Source organism: Nicotiana tomentosiformis, chromosome 9, assembly GCF_000390325.3.
Source record: "Nicotiana tomentosiformis chromosome 9, ASM39032v3, whole genome shotgun sequence".
NCBI lineage: Eukaryota > Viridiplantae > Streptophyta > Magnoliopsida > Solanales > Solanaceae > Nicotiana > Nicotiana tomentosiformis.
The window spans coordinates 55,602,155-55,621,278 of record NC_090820.1 but is presented as its reverse complement, the minus strand read 5'-3'; the positions used below and the strand labels follow the sequence as shown (position 1 = coordinate 55,621,278).

Below are 19,124 nucleotides of genomic sequence, written 5' to 3'. Positions count from 1 at the left end.
CCATTTAGATTAAATATTGAACATACATCCTTCAACATAACCACATTTAGGAATAGCCAATTCAATAGTGATCAAGGACTTACTCCAATTACATGAACATCGTGGGATTCAATTCTAAGAAGAAGGGGGTTTAGCCAACATACTTCAATTGAGCTTCTTATACTCTAAAATAATACGGAACCCTTAGCAACTTCAATCTATTTTAGAAATATAACAAGTTGAACCAAAATTAGGAAGATGAATATGGTTTTCACTCATTTGAGCATATTATCAAACATTAGGTGTTTGAATAAGGTTCCATGGCCCTTTTATGAAAGACTTTACCATACCACACCCCATTCTTTTTTATCTTTAACTCACAACCTCCCCACGTACCCTAAGAATACATGCATGCAAGGTAAGCACTCCCATCCCCATAAACTACCTTACTAATTGCCCATTCTTGTTAAATTTCGAAATTAAGAGCTTAGTGATAGAACCTTACCTCATAGGATGAAGACCTAGGGTGCTTCTCTTGATAATCTTCAAAGGTTTATGCAAGAATTTAAGAGTAACTTAATGAAGATCACTTTCTCCCTCGAAGTCTCTATCTCTTACTCTAGAGTATCAAATTTTTCTCAAAAATGGCCCCTTACATCTATTTTAACGAAGTGGGGTCAGGTTTTAAAAACCCAAAAATGAAGCTTCGGAACAGGTTCTGCGGTCGCATATGCGACCACATAATAGTTATGCGGTCCGCGAAATGACCGCAAAATTGGGGTGCCAAAACAGGAGAGGAACTGACCAGGTCTACGGTCAGTATGCGGCCCGCATACCTGTTCTACGGTCGCATAATGCACCGCAGAACGGTTCTGCAGTCGCATAGTGCACCACAGAACCTCCCTTCGAAAGATCTCAAGGCGGGATATGCGACAAGAGTGCGGCCCGCGAAACGGTTATGCGGTCGCATAATGGGCCACAAAATGACATTAAAATGGCCCAGAAGACTGGTCCACTATACGACAATTCTGCAGTCCACAAAGTGGTTCTGCGGTTGTAGAACGGACCGCAGAAATGCCTACTTCTGCCTAACATTTTCCTTCAACTCCCCAGCGCACTGTTCAATCCAAAAAGTCTGAACTCCGAGTTTTTAGGAGAAATTTTACGGGGCCTTACATCCTCCCTCACTTAAGATCATTCATCCTCGAATGAAGATCAGGGTCCATTATTAGCATCATATACAACTGAGTTTTTCATACCCCAGACCAGCAGCCCCAAATTTAACTAACTCCCCAAATTTCCCAAAACTTTCTCCAGAGTTTCCTTTGTAACTAGGCCTACCCACCTGCCAGAGAGCCCCAGAATCACTTCCTAAAAACATGTACACAATCCAACGATGTGACATAACTCATAACAATACCATCTGTGGCCTCATGTAAACAACATATAATCAAAACGAACACCTTTACATTAACTGAACAAGTGATACAAAATTCATAGGCGACAAGTTCATAAAAATTATTACACAGCTATTCAAACAAGTAAGGACACTTCTTCTTCATCTCTTCCTCGACTCCCAAGTTGCCTCTTCAACCTGCTGGTTTCGCCATAACAATTTCACGGAGGCAATTTCTTTATTTCTCAACCTTCGGACTTGTCTATCAAGAATGGAAACTAAAATTTCCTCATGTGACAATTCTTCATTAACCTCAAGGTTTTCAACCGGCACAATAGCTGACGGATCTCCAACTACCTTCTTCAACATAGACACATGGAATATAGGGTGAACTAATGACATCTCAGGTGGTAGCTCAAGCTTGTACGCCACCTGACTGATCCTTTGGATGATTTTGTATGCCCCGACATACCTCATACTCAATTTCCCTTTCTTTCCGAATAGAATTATACCCTTCATGGAGGAAACCTTCAGAAATACCCAATCATCTTCTTTGAACTCCAAGTCTCTGCGACGAACATCCAAATAGGAATTTTGACGACTCTGAGCAGTTCTCAACCGTTCCTTAATGATTCTAAAGTTTTCCATAGCCTGATGCACGAGGTCTGGCCCTATCAACTCAGCTTCCCCAACTTCGAACCACCTAATGGGAGATCTACATCTCCTACCATATAATACCTCAAATGGTGCCATTAATACTAGCATGAAAGCTGTTGTTATAAGAAAACTCTATGAGTGGCAAATGATCATCCCAGCTACCCTTGAAGTCAAGAACACAAGTACAAAACATGTCCTCGAGCGTCGGAATAGTCCTTTCTACCTGCCCGTCGGTCTTTGGATGGAAGGTTGTACTAAGATTTACCGGAGTACCAAACCTTGCTGAAATTTCTTCCAAAAATTGGCCGTGAACTGAGCCCCTCGATCGTAGATGATAGAAACCGGAGTGCCATGCCGCCTGAATATTTCCTTGATATACAACTGAATATTATATTCCGTTGTGTTGGTAGATTTAACTGGCAAGAAATGTGCTGATTTTGTGAGTCGGTCCACGATCACCCAAATTGCGTCAAACTTGCACAGAGTGCGCGGTAACCCTACCACGAAGTCCATATTAATCATTTTCCACTTTCACATTGGAATTTCTATGTTTTGTGCCAACCCACCAGGTCATTGATGTTCGGCCTTTACTTGCTGATAGTTCAGACACCTTGCCACAAAGTCCTCCACATTCCTTTTCATGTCATTCCACCAATAGACTTCCTTGAGATTGTGATACATCTTTGTAGAATCTGGATGCACGGAATACCTAAAAGCGTCAGTCTCGGTCATGATTCTTTCTCGGAGACCATCTACAATCGGAACACATAGTCGCCCTTGGTACCATAGTGTACCATCATCCATGCCAAGCGTAAAAGCCATAGTCTTATGTTTTTAAATCCCCTCCTTCAAGTGAACCAAAAATGGATCGTTGCATTGATTCTCTTTGACTTCCACAACAAGCGAAGATTCAGCCCTATTTTGCACAATTACCCTTCCTTCACTTGAGTCCGCAAGACGAACTCCCAAACTAGCTAGCTGGTAAACCTCCCTGGCCAACGGCCTTTGACATGCCTCCAAGTGAGCCAAACTAGCCATAGATTTCCGGCTAAGAGCATCCGCCACCACATTGGCTTTCCCCGGGTGATATAGAATATCGATGCCGTAATCCTTGAGTAACTCAAGCCATCTTCTTTGCCTCATATTCGACTCCTTTTATTTGAAAATATATTGAAGACTCTTGTGGTCCGTGAATACATCCACATGGACCCCATACAAATAATGACGCCAAATTTTCAATGCATAAACCATTGCCGTAAGTTTCAAGTCATGAGTTGGATAGTTCTTTTTATGATTCTTGAGTTGCCTAGAAGCATAAGGTATAACCTTGCCGTGTTGCATTAATAAACACCCAAGCCCAATTCTTGAAGCATCACAATATACCATAAATCCATATGTACCCTCTGACAGGGTCAACACCGGAGTTGTAGTCAATCTCGATTTCAACTCCTAGAAGCTCCTTTCACAAGCATCGGATCATTGGAACTTAACTACTTTCTGAGTCAATTTAGTCAACAGAGAGGCAAGACTAGAGAACCCCTCCACAAACTTCCTGTAATACCCTGCTAAGCCCAAGAAAAAGCGAATCGCGGTTGGCGTTGTAAGTCTAAGCCAATTCTTTACTGCTAAAATCTTTTAGGGATCAACCTTAATTCCTTCTCTAAAGACAACATGACCCAATAATGTGACAGATTCGAGCCAAAATTCAGACTTTGAAAACTTCGCATACAATTGATGTTGATGAAGAGTCTGCAAAACTGCCCTGAGATTATCGGCATGGTCCTCTCGACCTTATGAATACACAAGAATATCGACAATGAGTACTATCACAAAGGAGTCGAGGAAAGGCTTGAAAACCTGATTCATAAGATCCATGAAAGTCGTCGGGGCATTTGTTAGCCCAAAAGACATTACCAGAAATTCAAAGTGCCCATACCGGGTTCTGAAAGTTGTTTTCCGAATATTCTGCTCCTGGATCTTCAATTGGTGATACCCGAATCGTAAATCAATTTTGGAGAAGTATCTAAAACCCTGTAACTGATCAAACAAATTATCTATTCTTGGTAACGCGTACGCATTTTTTATTGTGACTTTGTTGAGCTACCGGTAGTGAATACACATCATCAGTGATCCATCTTTCTTCCTCACAAAGAGGACCAATACGCCCCATGGTGACACACTCGGTCGGATGAAACCCTTTTCTAACAAATCCTGCAATTTCTCCTTTAAATCCTTCAATTCTGTTGGTACCATCCTGTAGGGCAGAATAGATATAGGCTACGTGCCTGGCATTACATCAATCCCAAAATCAATCTCCCTATCTAGCGGAATCCTAGGGAGTTCATCAGGAAAGACCTCTGGAAATCCATCTACAACTAGCACAAATTTGAGTGTAGGTGCCTCAGCAGTAGTGTCCGTAACTCGGACCAAGTGATAGATATACCCCTTGTAAATCATCTTCGTGGCCTTAACGTAAGAAATAAACCTACCCTTCAGCACCACATTATCCCCCTTTCACTCAACAACTGGCTCATAGGAAATTCAAACCTCACAGTCCTAGTCCGGCAATCGAGCTTCGCAAAACATGAATAAAGCCAATCCCTTCCCATAATTACATCAAAATCAAACATCCCCAATTCAATGAGATCGGCCACGGTGTCCCGACCATGCACCGTGACAACACAACCCCTATAAACTCGTGCGGCTACAATAGACTCGCCAACCGAAGTAGATACAGAGAACGACTCAAGAAGTTATTCCGGTTCTATCCCAAATTCCACAACAACAAAAGGGGTAACATAGGACAAGGTGGATTCGGGATCAATAAGAGCATATACATCATAATATTGGACAGTCAATATACTTGTGACAACATTTGGAGAAGCCTCTGCACTCTGGCGACCACTCACAACATAGAAACGGTTGGGTCCTCCTGAACTCCGCGCACCACCCCTAACTGTACCACGCCCTGCTGGTGCTGGACTGCCTCGAGCTAGATGAGGTGTTGAAGATGTGGCAGCTGCAGAACTGGATGGCTGTATTGTGCCCCTGCCCACACCCTGGCCGGATGAATGACACTCCCTTTGAATATGACCCTTCAATCTGCACCCATAACATATAGGTAGGTCCATATAGTAGATCCCCAAGTGCATCTTCCTACACCTGGGACATGGGGGCCTCCGCTGCTGCTGGAATCTCCCTGCCGATCGGCCATGCTGGTGGGGTCCCCTACTGCCCTGATTGGGCTTGAAACGACTCCCCTACTGCTGACTGGGCCCTGACCGTCCCCTAAAAGTTGACCTTCCCCCACCAAATGACTACCCAATGTTTTTCGCGGACCGGGCCTTGCTGGTACCCTCTCGCTCCATTCTGTTCTTTAACTTACGGTTCTCTGTAGCTTGAGCAAATGCTACCATCTTCCCATATTTCATATCTAAATTCAAGGCAGTTGTAGCGGCCTCATTGATAACAAAGGGGCTAAGGCCCTGCACGAACTGACGCACTCTAGCCTCCATAGTAGGCAACATGAGAATGGCATATTTAGACAGATACGCGAACTCCATGTGATACTTCCACACACTCTTACTTCCTTACTTAAGGTTCTCAAACTCCGCGGCACGAGCTTCCCTAGTCTCGGCCGACAAGAAATGGTCCACGAAAGCATCAGCAAACTTATTCCACCTCGCTGGAGGGCTCCCCTCCTCCCGAGAGTCCTCCCACAGCTCAAACCAAGAATAGGCCACCACTTTCAGGCGATAGGCGGCCAACTCCACCCCCTCTGTCTCAGTAGCAGGCATAACCTGAAGAGTCTTATATATCTCATCAATGAAGTCGTATGGGTCCTCCTCGGGATTAGCACCCGTGAACACCGGAGGATCCAACTGAAGAAACTTGTTCACCCTGGAACCACTAAAATTCCATTGTTGGCTAGAAGAAGTGGGTGCAAAATTTAATCTCTAGGATTGAGAAGCCACTATCTATGTCAACATCTAGATAGCTTCCCTCAGATCCACATTAGAAACACCAGAATTGGAAGTTGGAGCTAGTGGTGGAACCGGAATATCAGTTGGAGGAACCACTACACCCTTAGTAGGTACAGGAACGGGTGTGGCCTGGTCAGGTGTAGTGGAATCAGGCAATGTAGCAGTTTGGGGATTATTCTCACCCCTCGGGTGTTCACCCACCTCACCAAATAAAGGGTCAACTGCCACTCCTAAGGCGACATTGGCTCCTTGGCCAGTTCTTGATCTCTTCTTAGGTGCCATGTACTTAAAGTTAAAGGAATGCACGAGTTAGAGGAGGAACAGTTTCACAATCAGTTTCATCGCACGATCCAGAATATCAAAGAAGAGTATTATTCCTAAATGTCCAAGTAGCCTCCGACTTATAGATATGGTCGACAACATACCGATAAGAAGGACTCTACTAGACACAACTCTAAGATATCCTAGGACACTTTAAAACCTTAAGCTCTAATACCAAGTTTGTCATGCCCGAACCTCGGGAAGCGCAGCCGGCGCTCAACCGAGTGAATCCGGTCGAGCAAGCCTATTAGATACCTTCTACCCAACTCACCCATGATTAAGAAAAGACATGATTTCATTGAATATACAGTAGAAAGTTCATACATATAACATTAAGATGTTTCATGAGTTACTACACTATTAAGTCTCAAAATACACAACATGACTTGTTTGACTTTTCGAGCACCCATGTACAACCCATATAGTGTCTACGGAGCCTCTAAAAGATACAAAAGAGTGTTATGATTGTGCCAGCTACAAGGCCTCGGTTATACATTGAGACATGATAATAATAGGAACAAAAGATACAATACGTGAACCCAGGATGAAGTCGGGCTTACCAAGTCTGTTGGGAAGAGGAAGCCACTAGTGCTGATCAACACTACCTGCTATGTAACCACCTGCATCCATTTAAAGATGTAGCGCCCCCGGCAAAAGGGATGTTAGTACCGTCGAATAGCACTAGTATGTATAGCTAAACACCATCTCAATAGAGTGAATAATAATACAAGGGAAACAATCAAGAATTCAATACGAGCTTCAAATAACATTAAAACATCAAGCTTAGGATCACATAAGTTTTCAAGTCATTTTCAATGTTATTAGGTTGGGTGATCTTTAGTGTCGATATTCCACAATTCACAATACCACCTTATTCTTACACGGGGTCTTATCACAACCTGATCGGCTAGGTCGTCTCACTTGAGACATCAACCATAACAACAATTTTAATTATCATTTTCAATACTGTCACCACCATGTGTGCGGTATGGCGTCCGATCACGGCCCGATCGGCTAGACCATCTCACCCAAGACGTTACCTTTTTCAGTCAATCATCTCACATCATACTTCTTTCATATCGTTTCGATTCATTGGGACTAGTAATCATAATTACAAAGTCATTCTTGGCACTTGGACATATTTCATAGTTCCAGTTCCCTTTTCCACATTCAAATATCAATATCATTATCAACAACAATAGGGCTTCCCATTCAAGACATTAAATTCACATATGAGCAATTTGGGAAATCTTAGGCACATATAGGCTTTTCATACGATTTGGCATAACAACCTTTATTTCAATCTTGATATGAAGTCTTACAATTTCTAACACATATTTCACATTTTTGAACACATCCTCAAATGGAAAGATGACATGATGAAGCATTTAGAATATATATTGAACATACATCCTTCAACACAACCACATTTAGGAATAACCAATTCAATAGTGATCAAGGACTTACTCCAATTACATGAACACCGTGGGATTTGATTCTAAGAATAAGGGGGTTTAGCCAACATACCTCAATTGATCTTCTTAAACTCTAAAATGATCTGGAACCCTTAGCAACTTCAATCTATTTTAGAAATGTAACAAGTTGAACCAAAATTAGGAAGATGAATATGGTTTTAGCTCATTTGAGCATATTATCAAACACTAGGTGTGTATTAAGATTCCATGGCCCTTTTATGAAAGACTTTACCATCCCACACCCCATTATTTTCTATCTTTAACTCACAACCTCCCCACGTACCCTAAGAATACATGCACGCAAGGTAAGCACTCCCATCCCCATGAACTACCTTACTAATTGCTCATTCTAGTTACATTTCGAAATTAAGAGCTTGGTGATAGAACCTTACCTCATAGGATGAAGACCTAGGGTGCTTCTCTTGATAATCTTCAAAGGTTTATGCAAGAATTGAAGAGTAACTTGCTGAAGATCATTTTCTCCCTCTAGGACTCTCTCTCTCACTCTAGAGTATCAGACTTTGCTCAAACATGACCCCTTACATCTATTTTAATGAAGTAGGGTCAGATTTTAAAACCCCAAAAATGAAGCTACGAAACAAGTTCTATAGTCGCATATGCGACCGCATAATAGTTATGCGGTCCGCGAAATGACCATGAAATTGGGGTGCCAAAACTGGAGAGGAACTGACCAGGTCTGCGGTCGCATAATGCACCGCAGAATAATTCTGCAGTCGCATAGTGCACCGCAAAACCTCCCTCCGAAAAATACCAAGGCGGGATATACGAGAAGAGAGTGTCCCGCGAAATGGTTATGCGGTCGCATAATTGGCCGCAAAATGACATTAAAATGGCCCAGAAGACTGCTCCACTCTACGGCCATTCTGCAGTCCGTAGAGTTGTTTTGTGGTCGCAGAACAGACCGCAGAAATGCCTACTTCTGCCCAGCATTTTCCTTCATCTCCCCAGCGCACTCTTCAATCCAAAAAGTCCGAACTACGGCGAGCTTGAGAAGAATTTCTACTATAATTAACCTCTACACCTACTTCAGCATCACGGAAATGCGGGTTTGTAGGAAAAAGTTTACGGGGCCTTACAGAGGCGGTACCTCGGGAGATCCCCTATTTTGCATATTTACTTTGGGACTACGAGGAGTTTACTCGGGAGATCCCCCATGTCTTGCATATTTACTTTGGGACTATGAGGCGATTACTCGGGAGATCCGCTTGTCTTGAATATTTACTTTGGGACTACGAGGCGCTTACTCGAGAGATTCCCCCTGTCTTGCATGTTTACTTTGGGACTACGAGGCGTTTACTTAGGATATCCCCCATGTCTTGCATATTTACTTTGAGACTACATGGCGTTTACTCGGGAGATCCCTTATGTCTTGCATATTTACTTTGTGACTATGAGGCGGTACCTCGGGAGATCCCCCCTATCGTGCATATTTTTATTTGGGACTACAAGGCGGTACCTCGGGAGCGCCCTAGTTGTTTACCTCTATTTGTTGTGCAGTTATTTTATGATACTTCTCGTTGTTTAAATTCTCAGTCATTTCAAAATATTATTATATCTTCTGTCTTGCCTATCTTTTAAACCAGTAGGGCCGTGACCTTACCTCGTCACTACTCTACCTAAGTTAGGCTCTGCACTTACTGGATACCGTTGTGTTGTACTCAAACTACACTTTTGCACATTTTTTGTGCAGATCCAGGTTCTTCCTACCATACCAGATACCAGTGAGTTAGACCGCACGTGGAGACTTCAAGGTATATCTGCCAGCGTCGTCTTTATCTTTATTATGTTGTTTTCCCTTATTCTCTTTAGACTTGATGTATAGAGACATTTAGTGTTCTCTTATAAGCTTGTGACTTATTTCTACCGGGTTTTAGGAGTTGTAATTATTAAATCGCAGTTTCTATTTATATATCATGTGTTGAGATTGGAGTTCAGTTTACTATTCAGTTATTCCGCAAATTGTTAGGCTTACCTAGTTTTAGAGACTAGGTGCCATCACTACATCTTACGGAGGAAAATTGGGGTCATGACAGTATAAGTGGCATGTTACGGTGTATGTTTGTGCGAGTGTGTTATTGTAGCCCAAGTCAACAAGTAATATCAAAGACATCGAGTAGCTCATCGAAGCAACACAACAAATCACATAAGGTGTATGACATACACAAGGAAAAGCACACCATCACACGAATATCACCAACAAAATATCCCCAAGCCATCACACATCATCCCAGACATTGTCACCCTTATCTCTCTGATAGCCACCCGTATTACTTCGCTTTGACAATATTATTAGCCACCCATATCACTTTGTATGATACCCACCCTTATCGATCCGCTCAGACAATAACACAATAGCCACCCATATCTCTTCGTACATTCAACAACAGTGAGATACCACCCTTATGCCCCGCATAACAACAACGTTGAAATGCCACCCTTATACTCCGCATAAAAACAACCAAACCACACAACAATTCACATGTGCTAACAATCACAACAACATGACATATCAACTCGTACCACAAGTACGCATAGGCCACAACCATTTCAAAATTACAACAATATCAATATTTCCATAATAAATTGCCCACTACTCAAACACAATGAAAGAGATCACATAATGATAGAAACAACAAAATGAACGGGAAAGTAACTCAACCAGGAACAACACCCCCTTTTAAACATAACTTCAATTAAAATAGATTAATGACTTAAACCTCAAGTCCAATTGATTTTTTTAAGGATAAACTCGATAATGAAAGTATTTCCATGAAATGGCAAACTTCAAATTCTAGTGTATGAATTAGGCTAACAATGAAAGATAGGGAACGAACCAGTACTATGTCTAAATGCATGAGAATAACCCGACAACAAAAGGGTTTCATGTAACAACAATTTCAACTAAGAGTAGTTCAACAATAAAAGAGATCACATAATGATAAAGGTGGTAACAATTTCAAATAAAGCATATAGGAGCAAACTCGACAAGTAAAGGATGTGACATGTAACAACAACTTCAAATAAAGCATGTAATAGTAGACATGGCGAATAAAAAATATAACATATGCTAACAATTCCAAATAAATACATGAAAGAAGCCTAAGAGTCTAAACCGGTCAATTTTCATAACTAAGCCCGAGTACGTACTCCTCACCTCGCGTACACGGCTTTAACATGACACAAATAGCACAAACAACTCAAATCCTATGAGGTAGTTCCCCCACATAAAGTTAGGCAAGATACTTACCTCAAAGAAGCTAAAACGATACTCTCAAATGACCTTCTCGTGTGTAACAAATCTCTGGATGGCTCAAATCTAGCCAAAATAACTTAATACCATAAATAAAAACCATAGGAAATAATTTTGGATAATAAAGCTTCAATATTTAATGAAAACTAAAAAGTCAACCTCGGGCCCGCACCTCGGAACCTGACAAAATTTACAAAATATGAACACCCATTCCGATATGAGTCCGACCATACCAAATTTATCCAATTCCGACATCAAATCAGCCTTCAAATCCTCCTTTTATATTTTTGAAAGTTTATACAAAAATGCTCATTTTCACCCATTCAAATTACTAATGTAACGTTAAAAACAAAGATGGAATCACAAAATATAATAAAATCCGGATAAGGAACACTTACCCCAATCCAAATCATGAAGAACCCCTCCAAAATCGCTCAAACCTAAGGTCTACTACTCAAGACATGATAAAAATGGGCAAATCCTCGAATTATAAATATTCTGCCACAGATTCTGCTTTTGCGGTCACAGGGACGCTTATGCAATGGTCGATCCTACGGCAAATAATCCGCTACTAAAGAAATACCTCGCCTCAGCTAAAGTCGTTTCTACGACAGGAAATGTGCTTATGCGCCTATAGTTCCGCTTATGCGGTTGCGTAAATGAACCCAGATATCCGCTTATATGGCCTTCCTCATCCAGCTAGCTTCCGCCTCTGCGCTTCTTCCCTTCCGCACCTGCGATCACCGCACCTGTGCCCAGTGGTCTGCAGGTGCGACCACACCAGATCCTACCCAAAATAGCTTCACTCTACATAATCCAAATGATCCGAAACCCGTCTAAAACTGTCACGCCCCGACCTCGGGGAGCGCGACTGGCTCTCAACCGAGATACCCCGATTAAGCAAGCCTATTAGATGCCTTCTACCCAACCTTTCCCATTAATAATATAAGAACCAATACAAGTAATATACATGAGAATAGTCAAGTGTTCCACAATATTTTCTATTACTAAAGGATATTCATTTATGATTTCCAAAATATTACAAGTTTATAGATATGATGAAAAAACATGTTTGCCCAAATACTAATTCCCGACATTAAACACCACTCACAACCTGTCTACGAATCTTCTAAGTACAATAGAAGAGTAGTATGGAAATGTCGGCGACAAGGCCCCAGCTATACTTCACAACATAAAGTACAACGTCAAATGACATGAAGCTCGGAAAATAGTAGGGCTCACCAAAATCTGCTGAATAGAGAGTAACTGCTAACGAGGATCGATACCGGCCGCTCACGAACCACCTGCATCCATTGAATGTGCATCACCCCCGGCAAAAGGGACGTTAGTACATATGGAATAATACTAGTATGTAAAGCTAAATGTCCTCTTTCAAAATATAATGCCAATATAAGAAAAGAAAAACCATAGAAACAACAAGTCACAATCAATAATATCCAAATGCCAAGTTAAAACATAACAATTTTCAAAATACGAAAATAATATATATTTTTGGTAGGGAGATCATTAGCATCGGTATATCACCATGTTTTTAGCAGGGAGTCAGATCATGCCCGATCGGTTAGGCCATCCCCCAAGAATAATGTGGTTTGACATGTGATGCGAAAAAGGTGTTGCCAAGAGTAGTACCACCATGTACGCAACATGGCGTCTGATCTCCACTTGATCGGCTAGGCCGCCTTCTCACATATGCCGTGTGGGTTGACTTTCCAATTCACAACTAATATCAATCTCATCCCAATTAAGTGGAATAATCACAATCACATCAATATTTCAATCTCATCCCAAATAAGGGGAATAATCACAATCCATCCCTACACCGGCACGTGTAGTTTCGGGTGTGGGCCTTATGACCCACCCTTCCTCGGTTTGCTACTGATACTCCCAAAAAAATTTTGTTTTTGCACACAAGGAACACTAAGTACAAATATATTTTATATTCAGCTCTTAACCTTTCACACTATAGATATAGCTTCGTTAGTGCTTTCAACCATTCACAACATCATTATTTATTTGGCTCTCTTGGTCATACTTATGATTTTTTATTCATGGCACGGTGGTCGTATCTCATTTCCCACAGTTTTATTTCTTTACTTTCATGGATCATCATCATAAATATCAACAAATAAAATATTCCGGAAATTACAACGTTGGGTTTATTAGTAATGAAGACTTTAAATACAATGGATTTCTTTCCAAGAAATGGAGTAAAATGATTGTCAACCGAAACACAAGTTAAAATCATAAACGTGTAACACATCATTTGTTCTTGAAATACTTTTTCCCAATAAGGAAATACACAATCTATAGGAAGATAGCGAAAATCGAATAATAATTAGAAGGATTCTCATGGTGTAATCCTCTTAGGAATTTTGTCAAACACCTAGTATGCAAAATAGACTACAAAGTTCTACAATGGTAATCCCTTCCTCCCTCAACCAATTTCAATAAGAACTACCCAAAATGGTTCATTAACCTCACATACTACAACCTATTGACACATGCATGGCCTAATTCCAATCCCACAGTATACTTAGACCCTAAAATAACTTGTATAGGTGGTATAGGACACGAACTTACCCGGATAGATGGTGGTCTAGTGATTGACTTCCTTGATTATTGAAGGTTGGTGCAAGATTTGATGATTAGAATGCTAGGTTTCCCCCTTCTCTCTCTCTAAAATGCTCTTACCTCACTATAAAATCATCAGACAATCGTTCCAAAAAAAAGCCCCAAAGGATATTTATTAAAATAGGGTCGGGTTATAAAAATAGGAAAATGGACCCTTTGAATTCAGGTTTGCGGCCGCAGAAATGACCACATAACAGATATCTGGCCCGCAAAATGGGCCGCGAAAACGATGCCAAGCATGGGCTGGTCTGGACCGGTCTACGACAGGTCTACGGTCCCCAGATCACTTATGTGGCCGCAGAATGGACCGCAGATTCATCCAACAAAATTCTTCAAGCTAAATATGTGATGGAAAATGAGGACCGCGAAATGGATATGCGATCGCATAATGGACCGCAAAACGACCTTCAAAATTCAACCATTTTTCTACTCAACACTGCGACGGGTATGCGGCCCGCGGAGTGGTTCCACGGTCGCGAAATTGACCGCAGAATCACCTTCTTCTGCCAAAGGTTTTCATCAACTCATCAGTGCATTCTTCAACCTAAAAGTTTTACACCGCGGCGAGCTTTTCGTACACATCACCCTACCTCGGCACCACAAAATATGAATCCCTTGGCGAAATTTTGCGGGGCCTTACAGAAATACACCGGGGGCACCCGGGACCCAATATGAACATACCAACAAGTTCTATAACATAACGTGGACCTACATGAGGTCTCAAATCACACCAAACAACATCAAAACTACGAATCACACCTCAAATCGCATTTAACGAACTTATGAACTTTTGACTTCTACAACTCGCGCAGAGTCATATCAAATCAACCCGGAATAATCTCAAATTTTGCATGCATGTCTAAATGACATAACAGAGCTATTCCAACTCTCAGAATCGTATTCCGAACCCAATATCCACAAATTCATTTCTCGGTCAAACCCCTCAACCTTCCAAATCATTCAATTTTTTCAACTTTCACCAAAATGCATCAAATTAACCTACGGACCTCCAAATCTAAATACGAATATACACCTAAGTCAAAAATCACCATACAAAGCTATTGGAGTCATTAAAACACCGTTCCAGAGTCGTCTACATAAAAGTCCAACTCCGGTCAACTCTTTTCACTTAAGCTTCTAAAACAAGAATTGTTCTTCCAAATTAAATCCTGAATCATCCAAAAATAGAACTCGACCACACACGCAAGTTATAATACATGATACGAAACTACTCGAGACCTTAAACTACTGAGTGGGACGTTAATTCTCAAAATGACCGATCGGTTCGTTACACCATCTGACAAATGCTATACTCTTAGAGCCTTGTAGACCGACTGTTGTATGTCTGGTATATTTTGTAACGACCCGACTGATCGTTTTGAGTCCCAGCATGTCGTTCGGCAGTTTGAGACCATGAGCAGCTTTACTTCAGGTATTATGAATTGTACGCGTGATCAGGATTGAATTTCGGGAAGTTCGGAGTTGAATTGGAAAGAAAATTCTCATTTCGAAAGCTTTAAGTTGGAAGAATTGACTAAGATTGGATTTTAGAGTAAACGGCCTCAGAATCGGGGTTTGAAGGTTCCAGCATGTTCACATGATGATTTTGGGCTTGGGCGTATGTTCGAATTGGGTTTTGGATACCCCGGGAGCGTTGGGCATCGATTTGAGTTGATTAAATGGCTTGGGAGCCAGTTATGAAACTTCGGAGCAAGGTAAGTCTCCTTTCTAACCTTGTAAGAGGGAATTAACCCCATAGGTAAATTAAATAAATGTTTGTACCTAATTGTGGGGGCTACGTACGTACGAGGTAATGAGAGTCCGTACATAGCTACTATTATACTATTATCCGGGTAGTTTAGGACCCGTATCATGCTATACTTGGAATGTTTGTGCCCTTACTTGCTAATATAATTACTTAGTCATGATAGAAACTGATAAAAGAATTGTATAAGGTTAAATTCACTTACTTGAAGGTTTGTATGACATACTTGACTGTAAATGAGAAACCTGTGTTTTTTTTAAAATAATTGTTATTTTATGGAACGGGCTGAACGCCTCGGCAGATTAAATAGATGCATCTATGGTTCGCGTCATTCGACCCTCTGGCAGTGCACTGTTTAAATATTATGTTGGATCGGGTCGTACGACCTCGACATGATTTGTGCATGCTTGTATTGCTTGCCTTGAAATTTTTAAATGATGATATTGCCTCCCTGGTCTGAGATAAATTGATAAATAATGAAATAGAAATTTGGAAATCTCTTATTAACAAAAGAATTGTCTACTTATTTCATGATATTGGGCTTACAGCCGTTCTTCATGATCCATGCTTAAGTTATATCATTGGTATATTAATTATAGCCCATAGTAAGTGTCCGAGTCGACCCCTCGTCACTACTTCCTCGAGGTTAGGCGGGATACTTATTGGGTACGCGTTGTTTTACGTACTCATACTACACTTGCTGCATATTTTGTTGTGCAGGCACATATATTATTGGCCTTGTGGGCGCAACGACGTGGTTGATACGGGGACTTAGGTGAGCTGCATTTTGTGAGACGATTCGTAGCCAGCGAGTCTCCTTCAGAGTATTTGTATTGTTTTCTTTTCTGTCCAAATTTGTATTCCGGACAGTTATTGTATTTTATTTTATCTTCTAGGAAATGCTCATGCACTTGTGACACCGGATTTTGGAATTGATTATGGGCGTTCAGTATTAAAAATTTTAAAGATATTATTATTTATTCTGAAAATCTCATTCTTTACTATTTAATTTGAAGGAAAATATTATTTCAAAAATGTTAAAGATGAAGACCAAATCTAGTATTTATTGTTAGCTTGCCTGACATTGGAGTCCGGCGCCATCACGATCTTTAAGGATTTTGGGTCGTGACATATTCCGTATGGCCTGCTGGCCTTGATGTTGCCATGTTGATGTCTATTGTGACTTGTGGACTTGTTGTGTGTGATATATATATATATATATATATATATATATATATATATATATATATATATATATATATATATGTGTGTGTGTGTGTGTGTGCGCGCGCGCGCGCGCGCCTACGCGCGTGTTTGTTTTGGCTAAGTCCACCTGTGGATATTGTTATGTCTTTCCTGTCTTCAGATTGTTGTATGTTGTGGCATTGCCGGCCCCAAATGTACTGTATGTCCTGATTTTGTGATTTTTAGATTGGTACGCTCGGTCAAGTGAAGTACTGGATGGTGGTCTTGCCTCCCCAAATTTGGGGCGTGACATGCTGTTTAAGATGAAAGTAGTATAATTTTTATCGATGAGGGTGTATATCGATGGAGTTGTGTCCATTTGTGAATTACTAGTGAAAGGAAATAAATCTATTGGCAGAAAATATTTTGTATAATGGAAAACAATTAGGAGATGCGAAAGAAGAAATAGAAAAAGAAAAGCGGATAGAAGAAATGAGGAGTAGAAAAGTGGCTGCCCTTTTTAAAGTGGCGGCTAAACTTAAAATAATTAACAAACTCCGATTGAAAGTTAAATTACAGCTGATAAAACGGCTTTCCGTGCACTTCGCCCTAATTTGCAAGTTCAATTGCGCTGGTACTAATCTGCTAGTCTTTATCTTTATATTATTAAAATCCAAAGAAAAAGGGACCACATTAAGCCAAGTAAAAGCCTAGAAAAAAGCCACATGACATAATTAGTTATTTAGTTAATAATTAGTTATTTTTTATTTCTATGGTTTACTTTTTTTGAAATTAAATACTATTTTCATTTTCATTCATTTTAGTTATTGAATCTTTCACATCCTTATACGATTTCTCCCAACTGGGAATTGGGCAATTTTAATTACAAATTAGAAACGAATTATAGTGGGTAAAAAATTATTAATTCTATTCTCACTTTAATTTTTAATTATTGAAGTTTCATTTTTTTGGGTTGATGTAAACCTCATATTCTGATTTTAAATTTGAGAAAAACAAAAAATGTCTCCTACAATTTAGTAATATTTACATTTAAATAATTACCATTTAATTAATGTACAAAGATGAAAATCTATATATTATTAAAAGCCAAAGAAAAAGGCACCACATTAAGTTAAGTGGCAGCCTAGAAAAAAGTCATATAGCATAAGTAGTTAATAATTAATTATTTAGATAATAATTAGCTATTGGTTATTATTTTTGAATTTAATCTATCTATATATTATTAAAAGCCAAAGAAAAAGGTATCACATTAAGCCAAGTAGAAGGCTAGAAAAAAGTCACATGGCATAATTAATTAATAATTAATTATATAGTTAATAATTAGCTATTTTTTGTTTCAATGATTTAGTTTTTTGAAATTAAACTATATTTTCATTTTCATTCATTTTAGTTATTGAATCTTTCACAGCCTTATCTGATTTCTCCCAACTAGGAATTGGGCAATTTTAATTAATAATTAGAAACGGAATTATTAATTCTATTCTCAGTTTAATTTTTAATTATTAAAGTTTAATTTGTTTAGGTTGATGTAAACCTCATATTCGGATTTTAAATTTGAGAAAAATAAAAAAATTTCCTACAATTTAGTAATATTTACATTTAAATAATTATGATTTAATTAATGTACAAAAATAAAAATCTATATCTATATATTATTAAAATCCAAAGAAAAAAGTACCATATTAAGCCAAGTGAAAGCCTAGAAAAAAGCCACATAGCATAATCTATATCTACATATTATTAAAAGCCAAAGAAAAAAGCACCACGTTAAGCCAAGTGAAAGCCTAGAAAAAATAATACATGACATAATTAGTTAATAATTAGTTATTTTTTTGGTTTAGTTTTTTGAAATTAAACTCTATTTTCATTTTCATTCATTTTAGTTATTGAAATCTTTCACCACATTATCCGATTTCTCCCAACTGGGAATTGGGCAATTTTAATTACTAATTAGAAATGGAGTTAGAGTCGGTAAAAAAATATTAATTCTATTCTAACTTTAATTTTTAATTATTAAAGTTTAATTTTTTTGGGTTGATGTAAACCTTATATTCTGATTTTAAATTTGAGAAAAATAAAAAACAAATCTCCTACAATTTAGTAATATTTACATTTAAATAACTATCATTTAAATAATTATCATTTAATTAATGTACATAAATAAAACTCTGTATCTATATATTATTAAAATCCAAAGAAAAAGGCAACACATTAAGCCAAGTGAAAGCCTAGAAAAAAAGCCACCTAGTATAATCTATATCTACATATTATTAAAAGCCAAAGAAAAAGGCATCACGTTAAGTCAAGTGGAAGTCTAGAAAAAAGAAACATGGCATAATTAGTTAATAATTAGTTATTTAGTTAATAATTAGTTATTCTTTTCGTTTAGTTTTTTGAAATTAAACTCTATTTTGATTTT

The 19,124-nt window shown here is 39.2% G+C and overlaps 1 protein-coding gene across 1 annotated transcript; it reads right to left on the bottom strand.

Moving 5' to 3' along the window:
* Positions 1 to 1,263: 1,263 nt before the first annotated feature.
* LOC138898813 (uncharacterized) lies at positions 1,264 to 2,128 on the bottom strand. Its single transcript, XM_070184918.1, has 2 exons — positions 1,626 to 2,128; positions 1,264 to 1,324 (listed from the first exon to the last, which is right to left on the bottom strand). The coding sequence occupies exons 1-2, from the start codon at positions 2,126 to 2,128 to the stop codon at positions 1,264 to 1,266; spliced, it is 564 nt and encodes a 187-aa protein (XP_070041019.1).
* Positions 2,129 to 19,124: the final 16,996 nt, after the last annotated feature.